Source organism: Mastacembelus armatus, chromosome 8, assembly GCF_900324485.2.
Source record: "Mastacembelus armatus chromosome 8, fMasArm1.2, whole genome shotgun sequence".
Lineage (NCBI taxonomy): Eukaryota > Metazoa > Chordata > Actinopteri > Synbranchiformes > Mastacembelidae > Mastacembelus > Mastacembelus armatus.
This window is the reverse complement of record NC_046640.1, coordinates 8,397,978-8,413,119: the sequence shown is the minus strand read 5'-3', so window position 1 is coordinate 8,413,119 and position 15,142 is coordinate 8,397,978. Positions and strand designations below refer to the sequence as shown.

Here is a 15,142-nt window from a genome sequence, read left to right as displayed (position 1 = left end):
TTTATATAACTTATTAGAAAGTTAGACCCTGAAAATGTGAGACAGGATGGGCGATGCAGAAAACAACTTTTTTTCAATTTGGGGATTAAAGCAGCTCACAGATCTCTTGTGTTTTTCAGAAGTATTGCATGAAATTACTGTGGTGAAAATTCAATGAAATAAACTAAGATTAAAAAGTGGCTCTGTTATTTTTAGATCAGAGGAATAGTTCAATGTTATGAGACATTCTTACTTTCTGTGAGGTGAAAGTGCTAAACGCTACACAACCGCACTGCACCAGCATGAACTCAAGAAAGAGTACAAACTAAAGACGTTAGTGCAAGACACTAAACTGCACAATAGCCCACAGCAAACATGCAAAATGTCTACGAAGAGATGGAAAACACCCACAGACGCAAAAACAATGCAAACCCACAACACCACCACAAAGAGATGCAGAACATCAATGAGAAAGGGCTCAGACTATGGGCGAGCATTTATTAAGCAGGCTACCGGACACACTGTGCACCTTAGTGTACGCAAACAGATTACAGTATCAGAAACAAATAAATAAATCTTGAGAATAACTAAATGAAGCTTTGACCAGATACAACTTGTGAAAAACAAATACAAAAAGATGTTGCAAGAGGCAACAGTGGCAGAGATGTAACTACCACACATTACATGTGGTGGATCCAGAGTCAGTTTTAATAAGCACATTATTGAAATGCTTAGCATGAACTGACTGACTCCAAATCAGCTCTATACCATTTCACTCCGTCATACAAATACAATAGTTATGGTACATCTGGCAACACTGCTTCTAACCTGCTGTTTCCCAAGATGGTGAAATACGTATTTTACAATAACAATACTTCATGCCTTTTTGGTCTCTTACTCTAGGGTACTCATGATGCTACTGATGTCTGTGTTGTGTTGTGTCAGAGAGTAGAGGAAATACTACAGGAAATAACTTTGTGTGTAGTTATTCCACTGGGACATCATCCTCTCAAAGTGCTCTCTCTCATTAAAAATGAAAAAAGGCAATCAGCAATGGAGCAGGACTCAGTTCTGTCAAACTCTGAAGTGTGGAACAGCTGTGAGGCGGAAAGACTTGACGCCGGTTTTCTTTTCAGCTTTTCTTTTGAGCAAGCTACAGATCAACTCCTTTCTGCTTCAGCATTTTTATCCAACACACACACACACACACACACACACACACACACACACACACACACACACACACACACACACACACACACACACACAACACACACACACACACACACACACACACACACACACACACACACACACACACACACACACACACACACACACACACACACACACACACACACACACACACACACACACACAAATTCTGATTTATGCATTACATCAAGCTCTGCTGCTATATGTCAACCTTATAATTTTCCCTGAACTCAAAATGGTCCACTAAGCTGTGAAACCATGGAGGTATGTTTCTGGCTTGGCTATAATGAACAGTGTCTGGCTCCAAAGCCTTGAGATGGGAATTACATAACACGCCCACCCAGGTAGGACTGAATCTGATTTACTGCATTTAAAAATATCCATACATCGTACATCATCAAGAGTTCAGCCAAATTGAATATTAAAATTAAAACAAAAACTTCTTCAGCAACAACACAGAAATGGAACGAAATGGATGTGCACCAAAGGGAGAAAACATCCAAATGCAACTGAGCTGGAGAGCAAAATCATCAAGCAATGCTGCAGCGTAGCAGTTACCGCTGAGCGCTGCACTCACTGATGTCAGTGTTTCTCCCACCACCACGCTTAAATATTCACCACCAGCCAGGAAGCAGAAAGGGTTTGGTATGTAAATCTGTTTTCTCAAAGACACGAGGATGGAAAGGGTGAGGTCACTCCAGGTCACCTCGGTTTGTTTTCAGTACACCACAGAACACCAGGTATCAAAGCTGTAAAGAGTTTCACTTTATAGATACAGATACAGATATTCATGGGCTCCAGAGGGGCGAGGCACGTTAAAACAATTTCTGGATGGATTGCTGTAAAGTTTGTTGTGCTGATTGACGTTTATCCAGTATTTTGATTTAAAACCAATTACCTGCAAAACCCTGCAATACTCCTTACAGTACTACTGTAATACTTATTAGTGCCAATCAGCAGATGTCATCATGCTAAAACACTAAACTAAGTCACAGACTCACTCTTAGCATGCATTAGCCTCACTAAGCTGCTCCCAAAGCTGTAAACTTTAATGACATCTTATCAAAAACTATTGGCAGCTGTGACTGTCACTTTAAACCAGTTTCCACATATTATATCCTGGTTTCAGTGCAAATTGAAGCTGCAGCCATTAACTTAACAGCCAAACACCATTAATTCATTTTAAAATTCTGTCAGACACAGGATGAGGCCCATGCATCACGATGACCTATATCAGCTTTAAAGCATCTGATACTCAGTTTGATCTACGGCATGCTCTGAACGTTCCCAAGCCACTCCATGTTCTGTCTGCGTAGTATGCTCTACTGATGGTGTTTTAATATTATGCTACAAAACACCGCTCAGATGGGGAAAACGCTAATTATTTGCAAACGCAACAGAGCTGTGCTTCAGAGACTGAGGAGGACTGCCTGTCAGCCCTAAGAGCAGAGATAAGCCTGCAGCCTGAGGAAGGGGGGGGGGGTAAAAAGACAGGCCCAGAACTGAACATAAGGAAGATAACAGCAAGAGGAAGAGAACAATAAAAAAAAGCAAAAAAAAAAAGCATAAAGACAATAAAAAGGGAGAAATAAAAATAATGTGAGAGAGCAAAGGCTTCAGGTGCAGCTGCAGGCACTTTGTTAGAGGAGCATGTGTTCATTTTAACTGTGAGATAAACCCAGACACAGTTAAATGAGTGTCAGTAGAACCAGGACCATATCACAGCACTTAAAGCAACCTGTATCTATATTAACACAAAGTACAACTGAAGTTAAGGGGAATATTTGCATATATTTAAAGTACTGGAGAAAATTACACTTTGATAACAGTGCTAGCTGAAAAGCCGCCTTAAAACACCCTCGACTTTATAAGGTTAGGGTTTAAAAAAAAAAAAAAAAAAAAAAAAAAGGTTTAATACAAAAACTGCCTTAGAAAGTGCTAGTGTTGCATTTCATTGCAAAGGTGTTTAAGAACTGAAGTACTGTTGCTAAGATGGTTTTATATCCAGCTGTGGGCTTTTAAGAAATCTAATTTATCTCTGAACTGAAAGTAGGACTGTTGAGCAGGTCTGTTCAGTCAGCAGCATCAGACCTGTAGCAAACTCTCACTACTGCTGCTACAGTAGCCAGGAAACTCATCAACTCGTATTATCAGTTTTAACTAAACACTCAACTAAATTGTCTACATTGTACATTGATTTTTTTTCTCTATAATCCATCTCAATCATCTACACCTGCTTACTACTTAACCAGGGTCATGGGGATCTGCTGGAGTCTATCCCAGCTCTCTTTGGGTGGAATTCTCTATAATTAATTGTTATATATAGCTGAGAAAAAATAAATAAATAAAAGCAATTACATAAATAAAAATAAATTAATGTTCTTTGCAGACCTCAATGTCTCTACTGCTTCTCTGTCACTCCTTGGCCTATACTACAGGGAATAAGGTATTAAATTACATTCTGTGGAGCATTAAAAAGAAATCTTAAATTTAATGACCACTTCAGAAACCTGGTTAGAAAGACAGAAATAACACAGCAGCTGTTGTCACACTGCACTAAAGGATGCTCTGTGCCATGGTAACAGTATCCATATGATCACTTTGTCTCTGGCTGTCAGGTTATTTCAGCAGGTGTGAGCAGCAAGTCTATTCTGAGCTCAACAAGGCAGTACGGAGAGGTGAGAGACACACGGCACATGCAGCCACAGGTCAAAACAACAGCCTGATAATGATGTGACATAGCAGACCTGTAAAATGTTTCCAGAAACAGAATTCATTGCTACGACACTTTCGCATTGAAAACTATTTCCATCGCAGTTGTGACTGAAAAACAGCTCAGTGTGAAAGTCCGTTGTGACTGAAAATACTCAGATATTAACTGCTCCACATTAGTAATGCAGCACACTGCCCACATGTTCAGCTGCTTGGTTATTAGGATAAAAACAAAAAGAAGATATGTTTTTGAATAGTAGTTAATGTCCTTTGAGTGGCTGACATCTGCAGATCTTTGGTGTGTTTTTTTTTTAACCTTTGCTTGGAAAATGATTGCAACAATTGATGGATGATCAAACCAGCTTCCAATTATTTTTCTGTATTTAATTCCTACTCGTTTCAGCTCAAAAACCCACCTACTACAGTTAAATATAAAGATTTAGCCCAGCAGCTGATTAGCTTAGATTAGAAACAGAAACTACCTGTGTCCAAATAGAATTTTTTTTTTTCGAAACAGCCTTGGTTAACATGATGAAGAACATGTGAAACACATCTATATCTTTAGAATTCAGTTACAGCCAGGTTTTCTATTAGCTTGTTTCCTGAAAGACAGCACTGGAAGCAAGCACTGTTTTCACACAAACCTGACACATATTTTTTACTTGTTTGAGAATAGAACAATTTAAAATTTGAGAATAAACCCCTTCAGACTGTTGGTGATTTGCCAAAACCCAGACACAGTATCTTCCTTGCAGCAAAAACATGCTGTTCTTGTGTAGGAGCAGCAATGATTATGGACAAACAAGATTCACAAGCTTTCTGAGAACTCTGCAAAACAACACTGAGGAAGGATCACTGGAATTATATCCAAATTAATCAAGAGTTTCTAAATCAAATTTTCCATTTCAAGAGAAAGACAGGGGGTTCTCTTTTACTGACTTTTATTAAATAACATTAAAGATCTTTTTATTCCTCAAATAACAGAAAGTGCAGGCATGGGAACAAACTGATACTCAGGTTAACAACCTCTCCTAAGCAATTAGTGCCCATTTGTCATATGTCACATTAATCCAGTAACGATTTGTGTGAACTGAAATACAACAGATTATACAAAGATGGATGGTTAAAGCTGCACTAGGCAACTTTGGCTCAAGATGTAAATTCACCCAAATCACAAAAACTGTCCACCTTATTCCACTATTTACTTTGTTTTTATTTGCTGATGATTAAAGTTTTGCTGAGAATCTTTAAGAAATTAAGGTGCTGTGAAATGCTGCCAAATACTTATTCCAGTTATTTGTGAATCAGTGATGCACGGCAAACAGGAACTGCCATAGTCTTATATCCTCTTATGCCAACATGTATGGTAAGTAGATTACAAATGTAACTGACTTCTTGGCAACATAATAGTATCCCCTAAACAAAAGTTAAGGTATACAATCGTAGGCATTTTGTAATAACACTGGTCTACAAGGAGAAAAACTGCAAATTAAAGTAGCTAAATTTTCAGTGTGGGAAGAATAAAGAATTGGGTCACTAATAAAGGAGTCCTGTGTTAATTGGCTCCAGTTTCCAAAATACAGCTTTGGGTCAAAATTGTATCAAAATAATTCAAAATAAGGAGGGGGGTGTGCGATTGTGCTCCATAACTTTTCTACAAAGTGATGTAGGAATGAGAATGGTGCCACACTAATCATTAAAAATCGTGTGTGAATAATATCAGATAATTACAGAATACAAGCTCTAACATCAGATTAAACGACAAGGTTCCATCTTTATTCAGTAAATGGTGCTTTTTGGCTTGCACACTGCCAGGACACAGATTAATCTGGCCAAGACAAATAAACTCTGCAGAGCAGAAATTGTTTTGGTAGAACTGGTAGCTTGAAGATAAACAACAGCCTTTAATGAGTACCTATTCTCACCTTAGAACTTTTGACACACGAAAACCCAATAAGAACATCTATTTGGTTATAAAGTCACTGCGTATTATTATTATTATTCATCACACGTTTATAAGCTTCCATATGGTGTAACAACTGTTGCTGTGCCCTAATTGTCTGAGAGTTTGTGGATAACCCACACCCACAACTGGACCAGGTACTCACGAAAATCAACACCAAAACTTTGACATTTGCTAATTAAAGACCAGTCAGAGTTAGGTGATATTCTTTAGTATCAAAGTGAAGATGAATTTATAAACGTTCGTATGGTACCGTTGAGGCAGCATGATCAGATACCCCCCTCCATTGCAGGCCAATATACTTATGTATCTTTGTCATCAAATATCTTGAGAAATTTAGCCAACCAGCACCTTTATCACCTGTTGTCTAATTCATCTAATTAAAGTATACGTGTGTGTATTTTCTCAATTAACTATCAAAAACCTGAAAAAATAGTTTTAACAATTACAAAAAAAAAAAAAAAAAAAAAAAACTATTTGAAATTGTTTTTTTGTGATTTAGTTGAACTACTGAAACCTCGTTAACAAAATGACTGAATGAATGAATTTGCCAGCTCAAATCTGACTGTTTATGAATTTCAGTTATGTTTGTTTATTGGTCTGAGGCTTCCACATCCTGTGAGCAGAGAGCCACCTAAACTACACAGCAGAAATAAATTTGCTGAACATATTCCGTGTACAGTTCATGGTCTCAGTTAGTAGATGAGATATTTCCCATTTGCAGCCTTACATTTCATTTAGAGAGATATTTCATGTTTTTAAGTATAAATCTTGCTTAGTGCAGCTTTATATTCAATTTAAATAATTTCAATAGAAAAGAAAACTAATCTAGAAACATATAAATAACAGCTGAAAATTATACTATAAATGCACTGTAGAAAACAACTGTGCATGCAACTTGAAAATAAATAAGTTATGGTTATGTGATGACGAGCACAAACAGTAATAGAAAAGTAGAAAAAAAAAACAAAAAACAAAAGCAGAAAGTAGTGTCCCTACATTATAAAGATATTATGTTCTATACAACCAATTAATAAAGCTCTGTTAAATTCTAATATAATTCTAATAATGTTCAAATAATAAAATTGTATTTGTGACGTGGCCAGCCCAAGTGTGGCTCTTCAAGAAGAGTAAGTACACACTTCTGCGAACGCATGCGTGCGCACACACACACGTGCGCGCACACACACAGGCACACACGCCATCTTGGCTCAGTCCAATTGCTGTAACAGCCTGTGTTAAAGACCTAAAAAAAAAAAAAAAAAAAAAAGAAATACAACGAAACAAAAGATACAGCTTATAAAAATCCTAAAGTGACCCCTTGTTTACTCGGTCTGCCATGAGAAGTGAAATCTTACCAGAAGGTTTGCCTTCTGCTTGAGCACACACATTAATCACTGTTATAAAACAGCAGAGGTGAAGTCAGGCAGCTCACGTCACACCCTGAGGAGATCTGTGGATCATTCTGGAACAAATGACAAATAATATATGCATCAAAAATCAATAGATGGACCTTACACAAGTGTGTTTGCGGGCAAAGAGTCATTTTACTCTTGTGAGACTACCCGCCGGCGTGCCTTAACATTACGGCATTTTGATTTCAGAGGTCTTGTGGCCATGGTGATCACAGCACTTTTGTCAACACCCGAAGAACTGTCAGTGTATTAGCCAGAAGTGGCCATCAAGCTTTGAGTTGACACCGATACTAAATCTCACATCTGTTTAAACTTTCATCCATAGCTGGCAACTGGTTAGTTGCACAGCACAAAGTTAGTTGCCTAGGACAAAGACTAGAAACAACGTTTATCCTGAAGCTGTCAGACAAGCCACCTACCAGCACCTCTAAATGTCACTCATCAACCTGACAATGGTAATTGGTGTTACTTATCCCCCAGCATTTCTAATGGTTTAATTCCTTTAAGTGACAAATATTACATACCTCCAGTGCCCCCACAACTCTTTCCCGTCATCTCTTGTGTTGTCTGGTTGCGCTCGTGAACTGCTTGTTCTGTTGGAAGCAAACACGCATCAGCTGGAAATCAGCCAACTTACAAATTCCTTCCACCAAAGCAAGATGTGGTGTGATCGGCTAAATGCAAAAGGTTAATCAGATTATGTGCTAAATATAAAATAAACAATATAAACTGTGGGTACATTTTGCAGCGACAGACGCATAATACTAGGGCAAAGTACTCTATGTACAATCACGCTTTCATAAGCAAGCATAATTACAACAGGAAATATACTATATGGCCAAGTGTTTATGATTTTAAACCCATGGCCATTGACCAGCTGCTTTAACAGCCTCATATCTTCTTGTTTCAGGATTTCCACCAGATGTTGAACCTGGGATCTGTCTGCTGACAATATAAACACACTGCTGTCTCCCACAAAGACAGGCAGCAGCACCTACAGAAGCAGTAGAGTTGACACAAAAGGGTATAACATTTTTGAGGTGGCTGGCAACCTGCATAAAAAAAACTGTAATCCAATGATTTTAGCACTTTTTTATATTAATGTAGAACCCTCCTAATACCCTGCCTTTGGATAATCTTTTTCTGAATGCAAAGGGAAAATGTAGCAGCTGCATACAAAACAGGTCCCTTCAAAACAAAAAACAAAAAACCTATTTTGTTCTTGTTTTAGTCTGTAGCTTATAGAAATAATTTATCTTTTATTGTACATTATGACATTAGATCACAATGTTTTATAATGTCTTGCACATCCTTCTACTTTTAATAGCCAAATTAAAAATTTTAAAAATGAATACACAAGTTAACATACAAACAGGTGATTTAACAATGCATAACTAGTTTTATCTCTTTCTTCATTTATTTTTATTTAGAGCGGACTGACCTATTGACTTACTTTTGGCCACAGTGTACTTTGCCCCTTTCACATTGCACACTTCTGTGTAAACACCAATATTTATCCGTTTGTTTTTTTAAGCATGAATATTTGAGTGTTCTGTTCTTCTCGCCTTTTCATCAGGAATAAACTTCTGATTTTACAGGGACTATCATCTTCACACTTTATTTTTGTCTTTGTACCTTTTCACATGCCGTTTTAAATATGCACAAATATTTTCTCTGCACATAGGATGAATTATCTGGAAACAGTCCGATAGCATAAAAGGTACACTAGTGACCCCCAGGGGCCGTGACGCTCATTACACTTTATTAACCGACAGCCTTTAAAGCCTTTTCCTAAGTAACATTGTTAAAACCTTTACCTTGTGCTCTGGACATCTCATTGAGAAGTTCTCTTCATTGAGGACACAGCCTGAAAACACACATGAAAAATAATAGTTGAGCGTCGTCATTTCAGGCTGAGTTAGAATGACAGCTTTCCCACCTACATAAGAAAAGTACAAGTGAGTCAAGCTCTCACCCTTGAAAGATTCACCACTTTGAACATCATTTTCACAGCCAGAGTTAACACTGACAGGCAAAGATTTCGGGAACACAAAGCCATTGCATCACATAATCACAACAAGAGGAAAACCTAAACTTATATCAACACTAAATACTACATACATTTCCCAGTTTACTCCTTGATTCACAGATCTCACACTGTACCTGACTGAATGGCACATCTGTAGTGATAATTTCGGGGACAGCCCTTCTGGAAACAACCCATTATTGCGCCTGTTTGTTGACATGTGGAACATACCTGAGAAAGAGAAGCGCACAGTGAGAAGACAGACAAGCATGGCAATTTTTTTAATGAAGTCTCTAAACCACAGTAGCATCATATGCACTAATAAGCCAAAACATTATTACCACACCTGCCTGATACGCTGTTGTTTCTTGAGTCATCTGGCCAAAATGGTCTGTCAAACTCACCCAAGTCTCTATACCTGCTTGTTTCACCCACATCCAACAGGTTGTCCACAAGAAAGTCACTTCATCAAAGGTTCAAAGTGTTTTATTATAATGATGTGAAACTATTTGATCATTTGGGTCCTGCAGTAAATCTCATAATAAGGAGTGAAATAAAATATATATCATGGGGCAAGGAATAACGAAAAACTCATTTCTCCGTTTAGTAAAAATAAAAAAAATTCTCCCATATTTCTCACTTTCCTCAAAGTAAATTTAATATGGTCCTTTAGTTCACACTGGAAATAGAGTCCTGAGTCATCCTTCTGTCCAGACACGGATATATTTATTTTGTTTTGTGTGCTGTACCACGGTGTACTGCACCACAGTGTACTGCTAATACACTCCTATCCCAGTAGCTCTAAAAATACACTGAACTGTGAAAAATGCACATCATACATTTCTGTGAATAACAATGTTTTGCTTGGAATCATTCTTTTGACAGGATTAATTAAATGACTAAAAATAGGTAACTATTGCCCAAACTATTTCTAAATTTAAAAAAAAAAAAAAAAAAAAAAAGATGCAACAACTGACTGGAATGTGGGAAACACTTGTTCAACATTTTAGTGACAAAATTATTAACTGACTGAAAATGAATGTTAGTAGCAGCCCTGAAAAAAACAGATACCATCTGTGTCACTCACTGTTTTTTGTGCAAGCTGGGCAGCCTCCTCTAACCCGTACAGCCTCCCTCGGACTAGGAAGACACCGGCGGACCAGATGCCACAGTCCTCGTGGATCCAGCACTCATCCAGAGCAAGAGGCACCTTTGGAAGCGAGTGGTTGTGGCTCTCATGCACACTCCTCACAGCAGCTTGGTTGTTACCATCACAACAACCATTTGAGGAATTTACTGAATGGCTGTTAGAGAGTCCATTTTCATGTCCTTCCTCCTCCTGCTCAGCGTTACAGTTTTGGCAGTCCACAGACAGGCTGGTAGGGTAGTACGGGCCATGAAGGTCCCCGAGGCCCACGGCATTGGCAGTTTGAGCGCACAGACAACACAGCAACGTGGTCTGGCACCTGCTCTCTGAGCTAAGCCGACCCAGTTGGAAACAGGATGTTTTGGGAACAAATCCGGACAGAGACCTGACAGCCGTCTGCTGCTGTCGTCCTCTACTGCTCCACACTGTCGCCTCCTCCTCTTGATAGTTGACAACAGTGCACATCCTCTGCTCCATGTGAACAAAAGGGGAAAAACTGTCCAGTTTCTTGTCCTTTTTTCCCTCCTTGATGTTTGCATATTTAAGTTTGATTTCTGGCTCTCTGGGAGAAAACAGAGCAGAAGGTCCAGTCTGAGTTCGCCTTTTTCTCTTTCGTCTTGCGGAAACTCTTTTGTTCGCTGACACATCCATAGAGGATGAGGCCTTTTGATGGTGCATGCTGTGTTTCTGTTTGGTTCTCCTCAACTTTTTAGTTTTACAAATCATTAGTGGCTTTTTTCGTTTATGGTTGTTGCCTTTTGCATATGAAGCTTTACAGTGAGGCTTCTGTTCCTGTTCCTGTGATTTCCTCTCTGTGTGAACGTCTACATCTGACTCTGAATAATTGCTCACTCTCTGTGAGACACCTGGCTTAGAGACCATCTCCTCTGCCTCTGAGCTGGACATCCTCACAGCATATTCCATCACATCATCAGACTCACAACTTTCATTATAAATACCAACTGCATCATTTTTGACTTGTCTCCTCAAACTGTGCCGGGATGCACTGCAGGTAAACTGAGGAATTTCAGAGACAGATTTTCTGATTCTTGTACTCCGTCGTACTTCTCCGGGTGAAGTTTTTCTACTCTCACTTCGACGACTTTCTCTCACCTGACGCTTCTTGCTCAGAATATTTTTCTTGCAAGGAAAGGCGTGGCTCTTCTTCTTTTCATTAGTGACTGAAACTTCAATAACATCGCTATCATCGCTGGAAATATCTACAGGAGATTCAGCAGGGTTGCCATAAACAGCACTGAGGTCTGACAGGAGGACCACAGGCCTGGCGTGATGAACAGGAATGTCCACTGAGCTGTCTGAGGAGTCTTCAGAATACGAGCTGTCAGTGTTGGGCGAGCTGAGAGGCTGAGGTAGGCGATAGCAACCTGTTCCTTCATCCAGTGAGGAGACGGTTGGGGAAAGAGGCTCCACAATGTGCCTCACACTGTCTTGGATGAAGGAACTGCATAAGATTGGCTCTTTCGCTGAAGACACAAGGAAAATAACATCAGAGCCACTGTCGCTCTCCTCTCCAGCGCTGCTTTCAAGAACTGGGCCACCAGTTTCGTCTCGCCTGTAGAAACCTGGATGCCACAGGTTGTTGTGAACTCCATCGTGGTACAGATCCAGCCCTGGAGCTAGTGTTGAATTCATGTAGTCACCTAACGCCTCAGAACCCTGCTCCATGTCTCTGCAGTGAACAGGCGCTCCTGGTTGGGAATTGTAGGAAGATGAGGCTCTGGTTCTGTACGAGGAGGCAATGTCTGAGCTGCAGCTTGGTGGACGTCGATGATACCACTCTGGTTTTTTTGCCAGATCCATGGCTTCACTGTGGCTGCGGGACAAGGGAGTGTAGCTCTTTGACAGGTCCATAGCCATCAGAGACGGATCTTTAGAGGACACTTCCATCACTGCAAACACACAAAAATATTACTGTGATATACAATTTGTCAAGACTGCTCAAAACAATCTTCAAAAGACAAGTTTTTACGGGGTTCAAAAAAGTTTTAAGATGTCAACACTGACATACAAAATGTAATTTTAATATCATAATTCACGATCAAGCCATCTACTCTAAAAAAAAAAAAAAATAAAATAACAGTGCAAAGAATGTGGCCTTAAACTATTATATATTTTACCACACTTCCCAGCAGTACATAATGATTCCTAATGATCTAATGAATTAAATTACTGTGATCTGATCAAGCTGGTCAGACAGTGCTGACTGGAAAAACAAATAATTTCATAAACCATTTTAACTAAAATTAGAGTCTAGAGCAGGAAAGAGAAAACACATAAGACTTTTATAAATGAACAAATAACACTTTCTAAGGCCATTTTTGAGGAAACTAATTTCAGTGCTGCTTGAGACTTGATCACTGCCATATAAAACGATCTAAATGTATAGATACAGCACTTTTAAGCACTGTTAATTTCTCATGAACGGTGTGAAATAAAATATAGGTGGGGCATGGTAAAAGAAATATTGATGAAAAAAAATATCCAATTTTTTTCTGTTCTTCTTTCTTGTCATCTTCATATAGTCCTGTTGTTCACATTGATTGATTGCATATTTTGACACTCAGCTGCGGGTTTTTCTTTATTGATTCATTAATTAACCGTTTGCGCCATAAAATGTCAGTAGAGAATAAAAACTGTCCATTGAAAAATATATATTCATTTCAATGTACACTTTCTGTTCTACACATATATGTATGTATTTATATAAACAAATGTAAATAAATGTAATTTACTTTAAAACGACGCTGAAACAAATTCCTCTTTCTCTCAGGCTAATAACTTAAATGTGTAAATCATTTTCTGTCACTCGAATAATCAATTCTTTCAGACAGGTAGGCCCGCTCAGACATGAAAACGAAAAGCCACCTGCAGGTAATGACATGTCGTACAGATTTAACTAACTTAAGTACGCGTCTCCGAAAGTGAAACCTGCACGCCACCTTACCCGTCAGGTGCAGCGCTTCTGATGGATGTCGCCGGGTTTTAGGATGTCCCTCTCCCGCTGAAACAGCTCCGGTAGCTGCGTTAGCTAACACACCTACCCAGGCCCATCACCAGCAGCACTGGATGTAAACAAAAGCAGCGACAGCACCAGTTCATGCTAGCTGGCTAGCTAGCGTTAGCCCGCTAAACGATTTCCAAACGACACTCGACGCAATAACGACGAAAAAACATTCTTGCTGAAGTATGTTAATGGTAGCAGGTAATGTCAAGCTCCTGGCTGCTGCTGGTATTTTAAAGTTGTCATCATAGATACCTTCTTCCTCCAGAGTCAAGTTAAACTGAAAATTCATGGACGACACCGGAAAAGGAATTCGAACCTTCAAAGTAAAAGCTCCAAGAAGCCGCAGACTTCTGTCTCAGAAGGGCAGCAACCTATGAGGCCAGAGCAGCGGCCTAATGATTTGAGTTACATCCAGTGGCGCCCCCAGAAAATTTTCACAGGGGTGGCCAGAAAAAATCTTGGGGTGCCACACCAAATTGGGCCTCTTAATGGTACCTCAGATTGAGTTCAGCTCGTGGCTGTCGATGCATGCTCCTCGACTCTTCTCCATTAAAAAGACAATACACATCAAACACTTATCTCAATTTTGAGAAAAACATTTTTGAAAAAAAATGTTAAAAAAAACAGCTTGATTTATTGTAGCCGTTTGCGTCTGTAAATAGACGCACCACGCGGTCAGCACGCACATTGACTAAAATAGATCATAGCCATTGTCAGCGTCTGCTAGCGCTACTCTATCAACTGCTTAAAAATTATACTAAAAAACACATAACATTAAGGCCGACACTACTTAAAATTAGTATTACAGCATTAATTTACTTACTGGCTAGCTTTCGGGACTGGCTTCGACTAGCAGGCTGCTAGCTGCCAGTGTTAGCCTGCCGCAGTGTCTTTCTCAGACAGAAGATTCTGAAAACGGACAACCTGGAGAGGAAATTAGAGTGAAAATGTGTGAGGCGACTAAGTTAATTTATTACAGATTGCAAAAAAAAAAGTGTGAGTTCTAATTAATATACCTTATGGATGTCGGACGCGATGCTGCTACTTCTTTTTCTTCTGCTCAAGCACTAAACGCCTTTTGGGACATTATCGCCCCCCACAGGTGGAGGTTGGATTTGCTATTACCAGTCAGTTGAAATTGGTGGGCAGCAGCGCAGGGTTGTATACAGTGGGGCAAAAAAAGTAGTCAGCCACCAATTGTGCAAGTTCTCCCACTTAAAAAGATGAGAGAGGCCTGTAATTTATCATAGAATTTTCATCACAAAATGAGAAAAAAAAAAAATCCAGAAAAATCACATTGTCTGATTTTTAAAGAATTTATTTGGAAATTATGGTGGAAAATAAGTGTTTGGTCAATAAAAGTTCATCTCAATACTTTGTTATATACCCTTTGTTGGCAATGACAGATCAAACATTTTCTATAAGTCTTCACAAGGTTTTCACACACTGTTGCTGGTATTTTGGCCCATTCCTCCATGCAGATCTCCTCTAGAGCAGTGGTGTTTTGGGGCTGTCGCTGGGCAACATGGACTTTCAACTCCCTCCAAAGATTTTCTATGGAGGTTGAGATCTGGAGACTGGCTAGGCCACTCCAGGACCTTGAAATGCTTCTTACGAAGCCACTCCTTCACCCGGGCGGTGTGTTTGGGATCATTGTCAT

General features: G+C 39.3%; 1 protein-coding gene across 1 annotated transcript; it reads right to left on the bottom strand.

The window, feature by feature from the left end:
* Positions 1 to 7,118: 7,118 nt before the first annotated feature.
* On the bottom strand, positions 7,119 to 13,764 carry LOC113141095 (transcription factor 20-like). The gene is made up of 6 exons (XM_026325315.2): positions 13,423 to 13,764; positions 10,398 to 12,367; positions 9,448 to 9,541; positions 9,102 to 9,151; positions 7,809 to 7,877; positions 7,119 to 7,334 (listed from the first exon to the last, which is right to left on the bottom strand). The coding sequence occupies exons 2-5, from the start codon at positions 12,363 to 12,365 to the stop codon at positions 7,836 to 7,838; spliced, it is 2,154 nt and encodes a 717-aa protein (XP_026181100.1). The 5' UTR covers positions 12,366 to 12,367; positions 13,423 to 13,764; the 3' UTR covers positions 7,119 to 7,334; positions 7,809 to 7,835.
* Positions 13,765 to 15,142: the final 1,378 nt, after the last annotated feature.

Bases quoted from the DNA above. Each gene is read 5' to 3' on its own strand.
- LOC113141095 (XM_026325315.2), bottom strand. From the start codon at position 12,365: ATGGAAGTGTCCTCTAAAGATCCGTCTCTGATGGCTATGGACCTGTCA. The intron at 9,542-10,397 runs GTGAGTGACACA...TCTCTTTCTCAG, and splicing joins CCCAGCTTGCACAAAAAACA to GTATGTTCCACATGTCAACA. The intron at 7,878-9,101 runs GTAAAGGTTTTA...TGCTTCCAACAG, and splicing joins TGAGATGTCCAGAGCACAAG to AACAAGCAGTTCACGAGCGC.